At 39.6% G+C, this 19,377-nt stretch overlaps 1 protein-coding gene across 2 annotated transcripts; it reads right to left on the minus strand.

Annotated features, from left to right (window-relative positions):
* Positions 1 to 742: 742 nt before the first annotated feature.
* LOC112220030 (steroidogenic factor 1-like) lies at positions 743 to 18,913 on the minus strand. 2 transcript variants are annotated; one of them, XM_042302634.1, is made up of 7 exons: positions 18,789 to 18,913; positions 17,139 to 17,257; positions 16,785 to 16,926; positions 15,259 to 15,938; positions 8,032 to 8,151; positions 7,698 to 7,845; positions 743 to 3,791 (listed from the first exon to the last, which is right to left on the minus strand). In XM_042302634.1, exons 2-7 carry the CDS (start codon positions 17,238 to 17,240, stop codon positions 3,538 to 3,540), a joined length of 1,446 nt encoding a protein of 481 aa, XP_042158568.1. In that variant the 5' UTR covers positions 17,241 to 17,257; positions 18,789 to 18,913; the 3' UTR covers positions 743 to 3,537. The 2 variants fall into 2 exon arrangements, with proteins under 2 accessions (XP_042158568.1, XP_024237351.2); XM_024381583.2 differs by lacking the exon at positions 18,789 to 18,913 and adding an exon at positions 17,862 to 18,125.
* Positions 18,914 to 19,377: the final 464 nt, after the last annotated feature.

Below are 19,377 nucleotides of genomic sequence, written 5' to 3' on the forward strand. Positions count from 1 at the left end.
TCTGCATGGGTACTCAAATATATTACATGACCTTATGGCTTTTGGCAACTCACCACAGATTTTCTTTTAAATGTGCCTTTCACTGTGTCTACATTGTGACCAGATTTCCTGGTCCCTCCGTGTACACAAATTTTTTGACAGAAGTCAATGGTGCCACTTGTCAATGATTTTAGAGGGCAGTATAATGATGATTTAAATGGTTTCACATTGTCCAGATTCATCTACACAAGATATCTAAGCACAATGGGTCCCAGACTACCTCCAGAAGTGGTCAGGAAAATCTGATCACAATCAGATCACAATGTGTCTTTTAATCTGAGCACAAATTAATGTGGACAAGATCAGGACAAAGGACGCAAGTTAGAACCAAAGCTGCGATTAGTATGTTTTTACGTTCTGGAACGTCCAATTGAATGGAAACGGTGCTGTACTGATCGACCAGTTGAAAAATGGGGAGAGATTAGGTTGTGGGCTGGGGAACGCTGTCAGCATGGCCAATGTCCTTTAAATATGTCACTCACTGCTTCAAGCCACACCTCGCCACACCCACCAAATGACAGCACACATACCTCACAGTATTTTCAGAAACGTACAAGAAGGTTTTGGGGAAACATGTCTTCAGTACAAACCGTTCCACAATGTAGCAAACGTTCAAGCAAACTAAACGCACCTCAGGTATAAATGAGGCTGAAGAAACCAATACAAAATCCACTTAATCCAAATCAGTTGACATTCTTGCATCCAGTTTTAAATAATGAGCTTTTATTGATTTGAAACAATTACAATTAAGCACAGTCAGAAGGATTAACCAAAATAAACACATCATGTGATTGAATCAAGCTATATAAACAAGTATCAGACAAATGAGGTCACATGATTACATATGTCCAGATCACACAGTGCAAGGCAGTAAATGTCTGCTCCACTTAAAGGAGCAATCAGCAGTTGAAACAATAACAAAGCACTCCATGCCACTGTTTTGGCAAAAAGCTGAGGCAGGGGCTGGAGAAATTGTTACCACTCTCAAATTCATAGACATAGCTATGGATGCAAGGACTAGCCATCCATGATATGAAAATAAAAGTGTTAACCATGTTTTGAGGCTACGCAGTGTTTGTTTACATTTGTTGGCGTAAAGCAAACTTATTTTGGAGTTTTTGATGGGGTATGACAGTGGAACTAAGCTGAAGAGGCATTTATAAGTTACATTCTTCAAGAATCAATGGGTCATATCATGAATGTTTATGTCCGAAAATGGATGTAGCAACTTTAACATAATAGAGGAAAGTTCAGCAAGGGAATATAGAGTGTTGGGCCAGGGGCCAGGGGCCAGGGGCCAGCGTCCAGCGTCCAGGGGCAAGGCCCAAACAGAAAGCATTTATTGGGGAGTGGGAGTGCAAGTTAGTGAAAGACTGAATTTCAATTCCCAAAACAGTAAAAGCATTGCAGAGGCAACTTTTATTGGGAAAATACACATTCAATATGTAGTTGTGGTGATTGTCTTCTGGTATGGATAAACTGTAAATGGTTCTTTTCTATCAGGCAAAGATTAAGTCCATTTTAGTAGAGGTCCTTGCCACGTCATTAAGGTACTATATTCTAAGAACTCTTACCCACTCAACGGCACAGGTGTGTAAACACACACACACGCACATGCGTGCACACACATGCCATAACTTATACCATTGATATCAAATGTATGTTATGAGTTTCAGGGCTGCATCCAAAACGTTAACCATTCATTAATGGGTAGGATTTCATGTCTTATACATTCATTACATACTGTATAGTGTATACATTTCTCCAGTTAATTTATCACTTACATTGAGCATGTATCTACAGAGAGAAAGAGAAAGAAAGAGAGCGAGAGAAAGAGAGAGCGAGAGAAAGAGATAAAAATGTTCAGAATGTCTCCAACGACATTCAGTATTCAGTTCCACTTTCAATTTACAGTAGTCAGCATCGTATTTGTACATTTCGTACAGTAGCTGTCTATTCAGAACGATTCTCTCTTCATAGCTTTTCGTCACCTGGATGAGTGTGTGTCATTGTCCTCAGTGTGTGTGTGTGTGTGTTTGTTTGTGTGCAGCCAGGAAGTGGCGAGGGCGTAGGTGTACTACGCTGCATATCTCTTTCATTACGCGCCTTACAGCAACTCCCTGTCGTGTACCACACATACACACTATTTACATGTGTACTCATGTGTCCATGCACATCTACATGTGCCCTTTGACCTTTCTGTTGATCTGACTTCATAACCGGGGGTAGCAGGGTCCTTGTTGGCAAATGGGAAACTACAGTGCAAGTCACCTCTATTGAGAATGAAATTGCTTTCTCTCTGCCCTCCTCCCATCTCTCTCTCTCTTTCCCTGTCCTCAGCTCTCTACCCTATTCACTAGTGCACTGATACACACCAAGTCTGTGACAGCTATATTTATATTACAATATCTCCCTATGGCTTTTACATTTTTCATATTTTTTTTTTAGGAAACACAAAGATCAGAATTCAAAAGCAACCACACGAGAAAATTTGACTTAAGAAATTTTTAAAATACAGACTCATCCGAAGTAAAGTAGAAGAAAAAGCATTGGAAACGGAGAATTGTCAGCTTAGAATATAAATATTAGTCTATATAACAGGGGTCTGAATTTGTAAGGCTATGTGAACACAGTAGTAAGGTTCAGAGAGACCGCTCGTCGTAGACACGCATCAGGAGCGTTTTTTCTTCTCTCTTTAAACAAAATGCTGTCATTGTGGTTGTGTCAACCTAGCTAGTAGCATTAGCATATATGCAACATTAGCATACAGCTAACTTTAGATGTGGTATTCCTCTTTTAGGATCCCTTCAGGTAGGTTATACCCAGCTGAAATGTATGTCTTTAGTTGTTTAGTGATTGTCATTAGTTAATTAACTGTGATATTACATAATGAGTAAACCAGTATGAATTTGAATTACAAGTTAATTAACAAGTAACTAATTAGCATGTCTTTAGCATAAGATCGTTTTTTGGAACTTGATATGGAATTATTCAGAATGAATCAGTTCTCTGTATGCACTGTAACTCAATACAGTGCATCTCTGTTCAACAACTCTAGTGCATCATTGCCTGAATATGAACTGCAGATGAATCAGGTCTCTGACAATCGTTTTCCTTGAATGACTCTTAAAATGACTACGTCCTGCACAGTGAATCATCATCTTCAAATGTAAATCACATTTCAATCTCTGAAGGGTGAGTGAATCAACTCAGTGCATTTCTCTACAACCAAATCACTCTTGGTGGTGAATTGAATTAATCCAGTCCAGGTTTCGGGCATACTGTAGTTAGATCTGAGGTCTGGAATGGCTGAGACCGGGATTACCTCAGTAATTGGCACTTTGGGGGCAAGAAGGGTGATCTCTCTCTCTCTCTCTCTTGCTTCCCTCTGCCTTTCTCACACTTTATCTCTCTAACATGTGGACACCCACACACACCTCCTCTCTTCCCTCTTGTCAAAATCACTAACACACACACACACACAAACGTGTGCCCTCCTCAAGCGCACGCCCTCTTGGCGTGCAGCATCTCGATGAGCAGGTTGTTGCAGGGCACCTCTCCGCTCAGGTGCTTGTAGCAGAGGTAGTCCTCGGCCTGTGCCGACAAGGCCTTGAGCTCAGGCAGGCGCATCAGCAGCCGGCTGAACTTGTCCAGGTGTTGGGGGTAAGCACACATGGTGTACTCCAGCAGAGCCCCGTTCACCTGCTCCTGGACGCCCTCCACGAATGCCTGGCTCTCCAGTAGCTTCACATCTGAGGGGAGAAGAGACAGAAAGTTTATTTTTTTTACCCTAAACGCACAATTTGTAACTTTAAGTGCTGCTCTTGAACGTGTTTGAAAATGACATATTGTGACTTATATTAATATTGTGACTTGAGGTGGCATGTGGAAGCATGACAAACAGTGGCCATCAATCCTTTGATTGAAACCCAGCCATTATCTTAGTGAAAACATGGATCCAACTGTGCATGTCTGCCTGTCAGTCTTTCTTTGTTTCTATGCATGCTCGAGAGTATCTCAAGCATTTCCATGACGATGTGCACCCAGCACAAGGATATGTTGTACTATAGAGATACTAGCTAACATAAGTCTGTTTACGTGGGCTGTTATGTATAGAAGCACACACGAGCATAGCTCCAGCACTAGCTTGGCTAAGAGAGGGACAACAGCTTGCCGTCTTCCCAGATGAGGCTCCTTTCCTGGGGTTCAGCATGAGAGCACCTTGGGGGGAGCCCCTCACAATTGAATCAAACGTTGTCGATAATATTTTCAATACGGCTCAAAGGTGAAGCAAAAATTGCCCCTACAAATATTACCGAATTGCCTGAGGAAGAAAGAGATGAACGAATGACGACACACAGAGAGAGATGAGAGAGTGAGCGAGCGAGGGAGATGGAGAGAGAGAGAGGGAGGCAGAAAACAGACATAAGCCACTCAGAACCCACACAAAGATCCACACTCTGCGCAAACGCCGGGGCCCTCTCAAGCACTCTTATTATTAAAAGCAGCTTTTGTTCACGGTGGGCTAGCTCTAAATTGCTACCGCTTAGGGGAATGTAGATGATAAAAGGCCATTTTTCCATCTACCGAGCACAGCGGATTCTGGCCTAGTGTCTGTCTGGAGAAAAACCGATGTGGGGGTCAATCCATTAAGCCTTCTTTGAGCGTGGTGCGCAACAAGGGCGACGCTCGTTGCCTTTGTAAACATAGCCTATTCAGAGCAGCCTAATTCAAATTAAGCCCATAACCTGTGCAAAGCGCCACTCCATTGAGACGAATCATTTAGCCTCTTAGAGCCATAAAGGGGACAAACTGCCAATATGCTCAAATCCCCCAAATATATACCGACATATTAGCGCGCCATCCTTCTTTTGACAAATGAATTGCTTTGGATCAAACTCAAATCGAAGGAATTGCCAGTTATGTTTCAAAATGTGATAAATGAGGTGAGGTTGAGAAGCCGTTGTGGGGCATTTAATTTACAACACCAATTACTTTCATTTAAGCTCATGCTTATTTGATTTCAGTAATTCAACCTAATTTAAGCACATGACCATTTGATTTCACTAATTCAATGTCATTTAAGCACACAATTTCACTAATTCTCCAACAGTGCTCATTAAAAACATCTGTAACTCAATTACACCAACAATTGTACCAAATGAGAGAACAAAAAAATATTGTATGAATTTCACATTTAATAGACCCTTTTCCAGTACACAACACACTGACGTCACGCACAGATGTCCACGACTCTTGGCGGCAGTAAGAAAGCCATCACCATCTGCACCCATTCAACATAGCCTAGATTTACGTTTTTATTACTTCTAAACAAAATAAAAATATTTAACTCTCATACGCTTACAATGATATTTTGATTCTTGCTTTAACAGTTGTTAAGATTATATTTGGTTGGGATATTTGCAAAATAACTATTTTGGATGCAGCAGTTGGTAGCTAGAATGCTAACGCTCATTGATATAGGCAGGAGCAAAAGCTAGCCAAAGAGCCATTTTACAGATTGAAATATAAGTGCTTTTTTAAGTGTAATGCAGTTGATATGCGAAGAGGACTAGCATCATATTAAGCTGGACTTTCATACGAGCCTTAAAATCCCATTATAATCCAGAAGTAGTATGAAATGCACTCATAAGCAACATGTAAATACATTTTTTTGCTTGCGTTCTGTAAGAACTTGTTCGTGTTCTGCCACCAACTTGCGCGCATCGCCTTCCTGCGGCAGTGTTTGCAAACACAGAAAAGGGTCTATATGACTGTGCCAAGAGACATACAATAAACAAGAGCCACCATGGGAATCCCAGAGAATTTCTTATTATTGTTTCAAAGTGTATTGAAACTTTGTGAAGATGCACTTTAAACCAGGTTGGACTTGACACTACTTATTGGTCCACGGATGGTGAATATTGAGTTAATATGTCTTCAGAAAGTATTCACACCTCTGGACTTTTCCCACATTTTGTTGTGTTTCAGCCTGAATTTGAAATGGATTGAGTTTTTTTGTCACTGGCTTACTTACACACGACACCCCAGAATGTCAAAGTGGAATTGTGTTATTATAATAGTTTATTTAGTTAATTAAAAATTAAAAGCTGAAATGTCTTGGGTCAATAAATATTCAACCCCTTTGTTATGGCTAAATAAGTTCAGGGGTCAAAATGTGCTTAACAAGAGAAATAAATTGCATGGACTCTGTGTGCAATAATAGTGTTTAACATGATTTATGAATGACTATCTCATCGCTGTACCCCAAACATATAATTATCTGTAAGGTCCCTCAGTAGAGCAGTGAATTTCAAACACAGATTCAACCACAAAGAACATGGAGGTTTTTCCAATGACTCGCAAAGGGCACCTATTTGTAGATGGGTCAAAATTTTAAAAAGGCAGGCATTGAATATCCGTTTGATAATGAGTAAGGTATTAATTATACTTTGGATGGTGTATCAAAACACCCAGTCAATACAAAGATACAGGCGTCCTTCTTAACTCAGTTGCCAGAGAAAAAGGAAAACGCTCAGGGATTTCACCACGAGGCCAATGTTGACTTTAAAACAGTTACAGAGTTTAATGTCTCTAATAGCAGAAAACATAGGGTGGATCATCAACATTGTTATTACTCAACAATTACTCACCTAAATGACAGAGTGAAAAGAATGAAGCCTGTACAGAATAAAGAATATTCCAAAACATGCATCCTGTTTGCATCAAGTCACTAAATTAATACTGCAAAAAAAATGTGGCAAAGCAATTCACTTTTTGTCCTGAATACAAAGTGTTATGTTTGGGGCAAATCCAATACAACACATTACTGAGTACCACTCTCCGTATTTTCAAGCATAGTGGTGGCTGCAACATGTTGTGGGTATGCTTGTAATTGTTCAGGTCTGGGGAGGTTTTCAGGATAAAAAAATAAACAGAATGGAGCTAAGCACAGGCAAAATCCAAGAAGAAAACCTGGTTTAGTCTGCTTTCCACCAGCCACTGGGAGATGTATTCACCTTTCAGCAGGACAATTAACTGAAACGCAAAGCAAAATCTACACTGGAGTTGCTTACCAAGAACACAATAAATGTTCCTGAGTGGCTGAGTTACAGTTTTGACTTAAATATACTTGAAAATCTATGGCAAGACCTGAAAATGGTTGCGTAGCAATTATCAACAACCAATTTGACACAGCTTGAACATTTTTGAAAAGAATAATGGGCAAATATTGCAATCCAGGTGTGGAAAGCTCTTAGAGACCTACCCAGAAAGGCGTGTGAATGAGTTATTTCTGTATTTCATTTTTAATAAATAAATATGGAGAATGGTCCATGCTATCCACGTTCCTTGGGACTTCCCAACACTGACGTTACCCCATTGAAGATTACATTCAAAATGGTTAAGGTTAAGTTTTAGAGTTGGGATGTCCCAATGATCCTCGATAGTACTAACCTATGGAGAACCCATGGCTGATCTCCCACTCGCAGGGGTCGAAGAGGACAAGGAACTTAATGGCGATTGGTCCACAGACCTTAATATAAAGTTAACATTTTCAACCATATTTTCAACCCTTAATTAGGAGAGAATTATTTGTTATGGGGATATCCAGCTCCCCATGGTGGTCCCCTGTACATGCAATTGAATCTCCCACTCACCGGGGTTGAAGAGGATGAGGAACTTGAAGCAGGCAATTTCTCTGCGGTCCGCCTGTAGGGTCTGTAGTTTCTCAACTAGCTCCTGTCCTCTCTGCACCAGGCTTGTGAGAGTGGCTCCTGCCTGGGACGCTATGGATGCCAGCTCCACCTAGACCACAACATACAAATGCATGAGTTTCAACATAGGAACTTTCCTCAATTTGTTTTAGCTCTGGTCTCATTAAAGGTACTCAGTGATATGCGTTTACCATGAGGAGAAGTGTGACTGACGTCCAACTTCTGTGCTTGTGTGCGTGCATGTGTAATGATGATGCTTGGTGATCATTGCACTCACCTCCTGCCCTGTGACCAGTAGCACGCTGCCCTCCTTGCCGTGTTGGACTTGCCTGGAGATGAAGTCCAACACCAGCAGCTCGCTCCAGCAGTTGTGAAGCAGCTTCATCTGATCTCCTACCTGATAGAAGACAGAAGGAATCCATTCAAACACACATATTTGGGGTGTGTTCCAAATACACAGATTCCCATGCTTTTGAATCCCCATGGCTTTGCTACATAACAAGGTAACAGACTTAAAATGGTTTGGTTAAAATGACAACACCCAAGGTAAGTAAAAACATTTGCTAAACTAAAGTGAACCATCCCGTTAACTATAAATTAACTTACCGTGGTTAACCAGAAGTAGTAGTAATGCACCATTACAGATAGGGGCAAACAGTTGTAATGAAAGCCCATGGCCAGACTGATGTTGTGAAGTGAAACAGAGAAAATTCAGATGAGTTCCCAGGCTACATAAAAAGGTTAACCAAACAATGGTGGGTGCATTCACAGTAAACATGGGGGCAGTGTCACTTTATAAAATACAATGTATACAGTATAATCCAGAAAACCTTTCTGATATGACATAAGTTTATTGTAGTCTGCTTTTTGTGGCATAGTCAAGCTATGGATTATGAATTATCCACTATCCACTATCCATTTCCTGAGTAGAAGTTGCATTTTGGGTAAATGTCACAAACAACTACAAACCCAGAGAACAGCAACACTGTACAGACAAAATCAATATTCATTGCAATACAGCTTAACAACCAGCCTATCTCATCACATGACGTGAGTGCGAGCATGCTTGTTTGACAAACGTCGACATTCTTTGAATATCAGTTGTCAACCATTTTATGGAAATTCACAAGCCAGGGACAAAAGCATGTCAACATCACCAAAGATACCTAGATATAGTATATGAACAGAGACCCATCAAGACATGGCCCCATTTAGTCAGGATTTTCTGTTGCCATGGCAAATGGATGCTATTAACCACCAAGTCGAGCTCTGTCACCACGAGGTCAGTTTTTCATTTATTTGCTGTAGCACAGTGAGTTCTTTAACACAAATACCAGACCGGATTCAATACACACTTCAGGAATTGCACAACAAACCATTGACACACAGCAATGTGAATGCAACAGAATATGTTGGGGTTTTTCATTGGGAATACAGTGCACACCATAAAGACTGTGCCATCCTACTGCTATTCCCCCATCTGCACCTATTGAAAATGTCAAGTACCTCAGAATTTTGATGGATTTTCTTTCTTCTCTCTCCATCTCCCAGCTCTCACTCGCCCATGGGTGAGTCCGTGAACTATTTCGAACAGTCAATGGTGAATACCACTCTAGCATTTAATATGAAGTGTATACTGCCTATTGTACAACCATTGAGGTGCCGGTTTAGGTAAAAGTATTGTGAGTGTGGAAAAAAAGATAGTCTGAATTCATGAAAGTGATTATTTTGTACTATTAACCAACATACTGAACAACATGTTTTATATTTTTGTCTTGATACACAGCTAAACTAGAGCAGCTGTTATGAGTGCATATGGTGCAATGCTAATGTCCACCTGGCTCATTCTATTGCTATAGCATGCCATGCTAGCAAGTGATTACACCTGGTAAATGAGGTAGAAGTTCCTTCCGGAAGCCATTCTACTATGAGGGGATTGACACACACCTGTCCAACACAGATGTAGACACAAAGACCTGGAAACTACCCATCAACACGTGGTGAAGAGAGTCAATAAGCTAATGTATGCCACATCCACCATCCCACACAAACACACACATACCACACAGCCCAGCTTAGTACTGGCATGAAAAACACATGGTAACCCATCTCCAGATATTGCCGTTTGTTACCAGCGTACCAGCCTAGCACCAGCATAACACTGTTGAGTAAATTCGCATGCACGCTAATAATTCTATATTAAACTGATTATGGGAGTAGGGTAAGTATGGCATTAGTCATGTAAACACCTTACTCTGATTATCTTAATGGTCGTTAAGGTCTTAATTGAAGTAAGCATACGTCGACTAAAACACCTAGATTTTTTAGCAATATTTAGATTTCTTAGGACATGTAAACAGCAGTGTATTTGTTCCAGCATGAGCAGCGCGAGCCTCTCGCTTTAGTGAAGTGAGTTCGGAAAATGGAAAGGTATGCATCTTAGAAATAGTTTTCACATTTAAACTCTATATGTCTGAACTCAGATTCAAATAGGCTTCATATTTATAATACTATTATAATATGGTTAAATATGAATATAATAATATGTGGTAGAACGTTTATTTTGATTGGCATTTTTGGCATTTATCAAAGTCCTATCAGGTAGCCTGATTTCAAATGTGTCCACGTAAACAGGATTATTCTGGAAATTTTTCTTGTTGCAAAACATGTAAATGTTTAAATCAAATTATTATATTAATCTTACTATCCACAATAATCATAGTAAAATGGGGCGGCAGGTAGCCTAGTGGTGAGAGTGTTGGACTAGTAACCGGAAGGTTGCAAGATCTAATCCCTGAGCTGACAAGGTAAAAATCTGTCGTTCTGCCCCTGAACAAGGCAGTTAACCCAGTGTCCCTAGGCCGTCGTCGAAAGTAAGAATTTGTTCTTAACTGATTTACCTAGTTAAATAAATGTTTAAAAAATGTGCATGTAAACATACTTATTGACTGGAAGGAATATAATGTATTTCAATGCATTTTAGTATGATAATTGCAATTTCAATCATTTGAAATATCTCATTTTGTGTGTGTGCATGTGTAAAGCTACTGGAGCTGTTGCCAGATCATTTTATGTTAATTTCTCTACCATAACCTGCCTCCAACGTCGTTTTAGAGAAGGCGTATTTCTGTCTATAATGAAGCCCTTTTGAAGGGGGGAAAACTCATTCGGATTGGCTGGGCCTGGCTCCCCAGTGGGTGGGCCTATGCCCTCCCAGGCCCACCCATGACTGCAACCCTGCCCAGTCATGTGAAATCAATAGATTAGGGCCTAATGAATTTATTTAAATTGACTGATTTCCTTATATGAACTGTAACTCAGTAAAATCTTAGAAATTGTTGCATGTTGAATTTATAGTTTTGTTCAGTATATTAAATAGTGATTATGTATTATATAGTATAGTGATTATGTATTATATAGTATAGTGATTATGTATTATATAGTATAGTGATTATGTATTATATAGTATAGTGATTATGTATTATATAGTATAGTGATTATGTATTATATAGTATAGTGATTGGATAACAAATATCACAATTAAAATGATTTATTAGACATATATGATGACAATCAGATAATATGTACATCACACAGCTTATTTAGTAGCTTTCTCTCATCTTAGATCAAACAAACTTTCAGAAGTCTAGCTGTAGACTGATAAGAAGAAGACGCCAATTAATGGTCACTTTTAAAAACACTGATATAGATTTTGTAACGATTTGACTACGCAGAAAGCTGTAAAAATCTCAAATAAAACTTGATATTTTAGAAATACTGTCTATCCCTCCACATGGAAAACCCAAACACATTAACTAAACACTCTGGAGTACACATTCCACTCTTATCTACTGCAAGGAATGCCTTCAGTACCGGCAAAAATAACTGGGGACTTCTTGGCAAATAGTCCTGTTATTCATAGTCAACTGGTTTTATGTCTTAGTGCTCCTCCTACAGAAAGTGAAAGTTGACTTTGGCTCGTAGGTTCTTGTGGTGAAGCTTTTCACATTACATGAAGGTAGTTTGTGCTACACATCTTATTTAGTGTTATTTACTCTGTATATACTGTATCTACTATATGATACAGGACAACAAAGGCAAAGGGTATTATATATAAATGAATCTAAAACAATGTAATGTGTTATAAATTGAATACAGTAATATAATTGCTATTGTCTGCTTCAGCCATGAAAGGAAAGCCATACCATACCAAAATGTTTAACTGACCTTAAGAACAATAAGCCACACTAAACTGTTAACTATTCAAGTATTAATAAACACCCAGACCCTGAAAAATAAAACATTTCATCCATCAGCCTTTGTACTGCTCTAAACCTTATCAAACCAAACAATGCTTCCATTGTGGTGAAAATATTGAAAGTAGGGACATGGTATTGCTTTATACAGCACTTTAAGAGGGTCCATTTCCTTTACATCAGCATAAAACTCAAGTGTTTTATTTTAGGAGAGATGAACGCCGACCTCGACCTAACCAGGTTAAATCACTGCAAGTACGCTATTACCATTCATCACTATCACACACACACACACGCTCCCACACACTGGCACTCACACACACACAAATAAAATATCCTCCCTAACTCACTCTAAATTAGTTCAGTCAACATCACCGTGAACCTTGGGAGAAGGATAATAAGCAGATTGAATCATTCAATCATTTGAAATAAAATGCTGCTTTATAAAAGATCTCTCAAAGATCTCTTCTCCTGACAACACTGTTCCATTCTGCCTCTCAGGATGGCCAAGAAGGGTCGACTTCATAAAATCTCTTCCAGATAGGAATGGATGAAGGTCAGACTGAAATGAATAGCGTTGGGTGACATACGGAACCACAGTGAAGAGATTGCCCTTTCCTGGCTCCTCTCCTCAATGTGTGAACCGAATGGCAGCGATGTGCGCCCACACAGTCCCTGCTGCAACTAGCATGCACCCGGTGCTCAAGTAGCTACAACGTGTCAGAGCATCTGTTTGTTCACCGCTGATAGTCGGTAGCCCGAGTCACGCCTGACCAGAATGGGTCTTGAGGATAGCATTGCGGGAGGGCAGCGGTTGAAGCTAAGTCAATTAGCCGTTCACCTCATGGTAGCATTACACAGAGCGAAAATCGATGGATTAGCCAGTTAGCTTGAATAAACACTCACAAATAGTGTGCTACAATTCAATGGTGTGTAAAGAATTCTAAAGTGGGATATGACTTATTAAGGTCAATTATAGCATGCCCATTATGAGGTTGTGTGGAGTTATTTCAGAATATATAGTAAAGTTCAGACCTCTCTCATAATGTCACTACTCTATGTCACCATAGTGACATACACTACCATTCAAAAGTTTGGGGTCACTTAGAAATGTCCTTGTTTTTGAAAGAACGCAATTTTTTGTCCATTAAAAAATAACATCAAATTGATCAGCAATACAGTGTAGACATTGTTAACGTTGTAAATGACTATTGTAGCTGGAAACGGCATATTATGGAATATCTACATAGGCGTACAGAGGCCCATTATCAGCAACCATCACTCCTGTGTTCCAATGGCACGTTGTGTTAGCTAATTCAAGTTTATAATTTTAAAAGGCTAATTGATCATTAGAACACCCTTTTGCAATTATGTTAGCACAGCTGAAAACTGTTGTCTGATTAAAGAAGCATTAAAACTGTCCTTCTTTAGACTAGTTGAGTATCTGGAGCATCAGCATTTTGTGGGTTCGATTACAGGCCCAAAATGTCCAGAAACAAAGATCTTTCTTCTGAAACTCGTCAGTCTATTCTTGTTCTGAGAAATTAAGGCTATTCCATTCGAAAGATTGCCAAGAAACTGAAGATCTCATACAACGCTGTGTACTACTCCCTTCACAGAACAGCGCAAACTGGCTCTGACCAGAATAGACAGAGGAGTGGGAGGCCCCGGTGCACAACTGAGCAAGAGGACAAGTACATTAGAGTGTCTCGTTTGAGAAACAGACACCTCACAAGTCCTCAACTGGCAGCTTCATTAAATAGTACCTGCAAAACACCAGCCTCAATGTCAACAGTTGAAGAGGTGACTCCGGGATGCTGGCCTTCTAGGTAGTTGCAAAGAAAAAGCCGTCTCTCAGACCGGCCAATAAAAAGAAAAGATTAAGATGGACAAAAGAACACAGACACTGGACAGAGGAACTCTGCCTAGAAGGCCAGTCTAAAAGTATTTGGTTTCAAAAGTCCAATTTCATATATTGTGCAAACTTCATAATTTTCTTGTTATTTTAAATTACAGATAGCCAGTGTTTAGAGACCGCCAGAACAGAGGTAGTAGGGATGATCAGGGATGTTCTCTTGGTACAATGGTACAATGGTTAAAATGGTTAAAAGTCACTATTAAAAGTCACTACAATGGTTAAAAGTCACTATTAAAAGTCACTACAATGGTTAAAAGTCACTATTAAAAGTCACTACAATGGTTAAAAGTCACTATTAAAAGTCACTACAATGGTTAAAATGGTTAAAAGTCACTATTAAATGTCACTACAATGGTTAAAAGTCACTATTTTGTTTAACATATTCATTGGAGACCGTGTTACACAGTTACCTGTAGGTTGCTACTGTAATGCTAAGGCTAACTTGTTGATGCTGCTTGGTGGAATACCCCCTGGGCTGTGTGTGTTGAAAAAAAAAGCCATCACTCTGCTCTCTCAATTTTCATGGATACGGATGTGCTTCCTTGATTCCACCTGTCATCGTCTTTTCATCATGGTGGACACTTCTGCAGTAGGAAGTCCCAAATAAACAGCAGAATAATGTGTGAGAGATGTGTGCATGGCTGTCCATGCGTAAAATGGTAAATGTTGACAGTGTATGTGTGTGTATGTGTGTGTATGTGCAAATGTGGGTGCGCTTGTGTGTATCCCAATGTTATTGCATTGGCGATTTCCACTCAGTTCAGGAATTGGTTATCATTTTCATTGTTGAGTTTTTCCCAATTCATCACTTGAATTTCAATTCACATCCTGATATAGGGAACTCACCGCAATAAACAAAAACTGATACAATAACATATGTCATATGCCTTGGGAAAATATAACATTATGTATCCTCCGTGTTGTGATTCTCACAGGCCCCACTCAGGCAAATAACAAATATTAGACTACAGGCTCCGCACAATTTGAAACCTTTAAACCAGAAAGGGCTTCTGTCAGCCTTAACTGTACAAAAGGTCTTACCTGTAAGCCTGACGAAGACCTTTGTGGTTGAAACATTGCTAATAATACGTCAGGAGCATCAAAACAGTGGGGAGGTTTTTTTTGTCTTAATTTCACGTCATTTTGTACCCTGTGGAGGTTTGTTGGATGTGTACAGCACTTTTGAAATAATAGATTCTTTTTTCCTGAAAAAAGTATAAGGACAGCATATCATCTACAGTCTAAACCATCTCTGAGAAATTTGGAGGTTTCCAAATGATTATCAACTTTGCTTGGTATGACAACAAATGATTGACTCTTGGTTCCCTACCTTGAGCTCCTTGAAGAAGATACAGCTTCGGGCCCACTCCACGATGGAGAAGAGCGTCTGGTCAGCCATGTGACACATTAGGCTGAAGGGGCTGAGTCTCTCCTGACCCTTGCCCCCCTGGCCACTCTGCTCCTGCTGAAGGTGAGCAGCGATCTTACTCTGCACCTGCAGCTCGTCCGGGTCACATCGCAGAAACTCCAGCACCAGCTGAGGCACCCCGGGGACCTGCGGAGAGCCCGGTCCAGAGTATACCTGCTCTGGGTAGGGGTAGCTGCCCACTACCGAGTCTGGGGAGCTTGTGTAGTGGTCCGGGTACTCGGACTTGATCGCCCTGCTGGGGAAGGAGGCGTACTGGTACTGGGGGGTAAGGGTGCATGGGGGGGAGTCCAGGCATAGCCATGCCCAGTGAGGGGGTCCGTAGAGGCTGCGGTCGTAGTCTGTGGGGGCGATGGGGGTCGTGGTGGTGTGGAGGATGCCCTTGGGGAGCGGGTGGAGGCCCGGGAGACTGCCGGTGAAGGTGTAGTCTGTCTGGGTGTCAGGGGACAGCATCGGAGGGGTGGTCTCCATCTTGAGGCCAGTGGCTCGAATCAACGCTTTCTTCTGCTGCTTGAGGGCTCGGTCGCGCTTGTACATGGGGCCAAACTTATTCCGGCCTCCTCGCATGCGATCGGCTCGGACAGCTGATGGAATGAGAGCAAGATCAAACGCCATTACTGTTATTCCATTCATTACTAGCATTCACTATGCAGAGGTTTATGTTAGCGTGTGAGAGTTCTTGGCGTAGCAATCAAAATGTGAACCAAAAATACACTAATAGAGCAATCTTTTTGTAGATTGAATGTATATATTTGAAGATATGGATTAAATCCATTGTAAAGTACATTTAATTTCCAGGGATAAACAAAAATATTAGTTCTCATTTTGTTATTATTCTGAATCCCAAAATAACTTTAAGTGCATTTACAGAGCTTGCATTGAAGTTTTTTGTTTCATAATGATTTAATGACATATGAAGAATAACCTCACCCAAAGCTCTTCTAATTATTCAGTCATATTAGAAAACCTACTGTTCATACACGTTTTATCAAAGGCTACTGAAATAGTTTACCCGGAGGTAGATTTAAAAAATATATAATTCCATAGCTAATATGCCAATGTTGATACAGCAATTAAAACCCAAACATTGGCAAAGATATATATGCAACAACTGACGAACTATACTTATAATATAGCTCATTTTTCTTACGTTTCATTAATTAGAGACGAATATTTAACGAAATCTTTTTGATAATAAGCCTACCAACAGACAGACTATAATGCAGCCTATGGAAGCCTACTGTTGTAAAATAAAATATATCACCAACACAAAGAGATAGATATGCAATTTCATCAGATATCGAATCTGATTTATAGCCCCCAAAAAATATACAACAAGTAGACGTTTAAATATATGAATTTTAAAATCTGACTGCATGCCATGTTAAACTAAATTATGAACTAAATTAATCAAATAAAAAGGATCTTACCTTCTAATCGCATTCCAACATTCAGGCATTTCTGAAACCGACAAAATGGACACCGTTTCCTCTGGGTTTTGTCAATTTTACAATCCTGGTTTTCTGCACATGTATACCTCTTATTATTTTGAACCGTTCTTTTGAAGAAACCCTGTGTGAGAGAGAGTTCATATAGACACGCCTATTAACAAAATAGCCAAGTTAAGATCATCATCAATGCTGCAATAAAATTAATACAAAACCGAAAATAATATTAATACATTTGAATTAATAAAAACGATAACGAATTTCTTGAGGGATATCATCTTGACGTAAATAAAAATACTTGTATAAAAATAAATGATTGCGTCTTTTGCAGCCTACCTTACAGCTTTCACACGTCAGTAGTCCATAGTGGTATCCCGACACCTTATCGCCACAAACAGGACATAGCTCTTCCAAATCGACATCATAAGTGTACTCCATTCCGGTCAACGGAACACCTGGGAATGCACATGCCGGTGAGCAACAGGTAGTTTACAAATAAATCACTGTATTTAAAAATATATATAAACTGTATCTGTATCACCAGTATTCTGTCTTACATGTAGGCCTATCAATTGTGTGTATTTCCACTAATAGGCCTAAATATTGGAAACATTGTCATATTTCATAACAATTAACGGCATTTCTTTGCTTGTATTTTGGATGTGTGTAGCCTATGTGCATAAACAAAATTATCGGCAAACATGTAGCCTGTCCTATTTCAGGAGAAAAGGCTCATTAAAACCTGATTACAATCTTTAATAAATCAAAGCGAAGGTATTCATATTCGATCGCAATCTAATATTGTAAGAATGATTTTGTATCCCCAATAATCTGATCCATCAGAGTTTGACCCTAGGCCTACGAAATTATGCACCGAAATGACGCACATGTAACAAAGCTACATCATTTATGAACATGCATATTTTCAAATGAGTATCAAAACAAATACTTTACCAGCATTTACATAATTATTTTAAATCACCGCACTAAATGAAAAGTTAATTGTTGAATGATGACATTCGGAAAGCCGCAAAAGTAGTCTACGTAAGCAGGCCATACCTGTTGGATCCCCAGCGTTATATTGGCTAGAACGGTAGTATTCGGTTTCCGTTCTCCTCTTGGCTAGAACGGTAGTAGGCTATTCAGTGTCAGTTTGGATATGCATCCACGGAGAAACGACTTCGAAACACGCGCTGTGGCTCTAACTTTATGAAATGAATAGGCCCACCCCGCAGGAATGATGATGGAGGAAGGAGCAGTGAGCAGCTCCCTACAATAACTGACTTTGCCTGATCGAAACCTACCATGTGCATGCCCACGGACAGACATACCCTCCTCATATTTACAGATTGTGAGGGTGGATCTGATTGGAAGGCATGTCACGCTGGTGAGGTAAGCGACGGGAGACACCTCCTATCTGCTTGGCTAAAGTAGGTCTATAGAGTGACTGACATGTGGAGGGATGACACTCTATAGATAACTATTAGTGGCTTAATAAAAATTATAATGATTTTAGATTATACTTTAATCGTGAGCTAACCAATATCACAAGAACCGTAGGCTACTTATTGATTTTGTCACTAAAATTACTAAAACTAGCATAACCAAAATAGGCCTAATTATATAACGCTATTTGGTAATAGGCCTACTGTCTTTTGTGGCCTCATATTTTGCATGCCAAACCAATAAAATATATGCCGTTGTATTACTATCGAATAATATAGGCCTACAATATGAATAAATAATCACTTATCATCCGTCTTTGATTAAATAAAATGTCAAATGTAAATAACAACACCGGACGTATAAAGGGAAGACTATGGGCTGGCAATACAGACCGCGCACTGAACATAATGGGGGATGAAGCAATGGAGCCAGATCACACCGTGCAGTCCTACCTAACCCATTTTTGGAAAAGCGTTCCGAAACGGAACCATTATTCAAATGTATTCACCTTGCACATGATTAATAGCTGAAAATACTTACTTTGGAACTTCAGATGGTATATTTACTGATGTTGTTTAGATTTATTCAATAAGCATGCTATATGTGCTGCTCAGACATGAACAAAACAAACAAAGCAACAACTTTTGGTTTAGAGTTGGATTAAAAATGAGCGGGCGCTCAAGACTCGATAACTACGTTTCTCATGCTTCTCGGGTTCAGCGTGGATACGTTTTGATTGGACTCCGTGCTCATGTGACATTGACTTTGGATAGCGCTTTAGTTTTTTCTTCTTACCGTGACCTCACGGATAATCTTTCAAATGCTGTTAAAAACTGTTTCACAACTTCAACTTTCTCTTTAGCTTATTATTTTAACTGTGATGTAAAATATTACATGGCTAAATAGCCTAAATCCTATTAAATTCAAAGGACTTTCTGTCAAGGGCACACACACTAATCAACGAGAAAATAAGATATCAGATTGACCTGCCTTGTGCTTTTCAACTCAACATATAAGTGTAATTTATTTTTTAAACTTTCCATAAATTAATTCCATAATCTTCAGTCTTGAATTACAATTAATGTTAGCCTATACCCCAGAATGTTGAGTGATAGTAGGCCTAATTATA

This window comes from Oncorhynchus tshawytscha, linkage group LG20 (assembly GCF_018296145.1).
Source record: "Oncorhynchus tshawytscha isolate Ot180627B linkage group LG20, Otsh_v2.0, whole genome shotgun sequence".
Classification (NCBI taxonomy): Eukaryota; Metazoa; Chordata; class Actinopteri; order Salmoniformes; family Salmonidae; genus Oncorhynchus; species Oncorhynchus tshawytscha.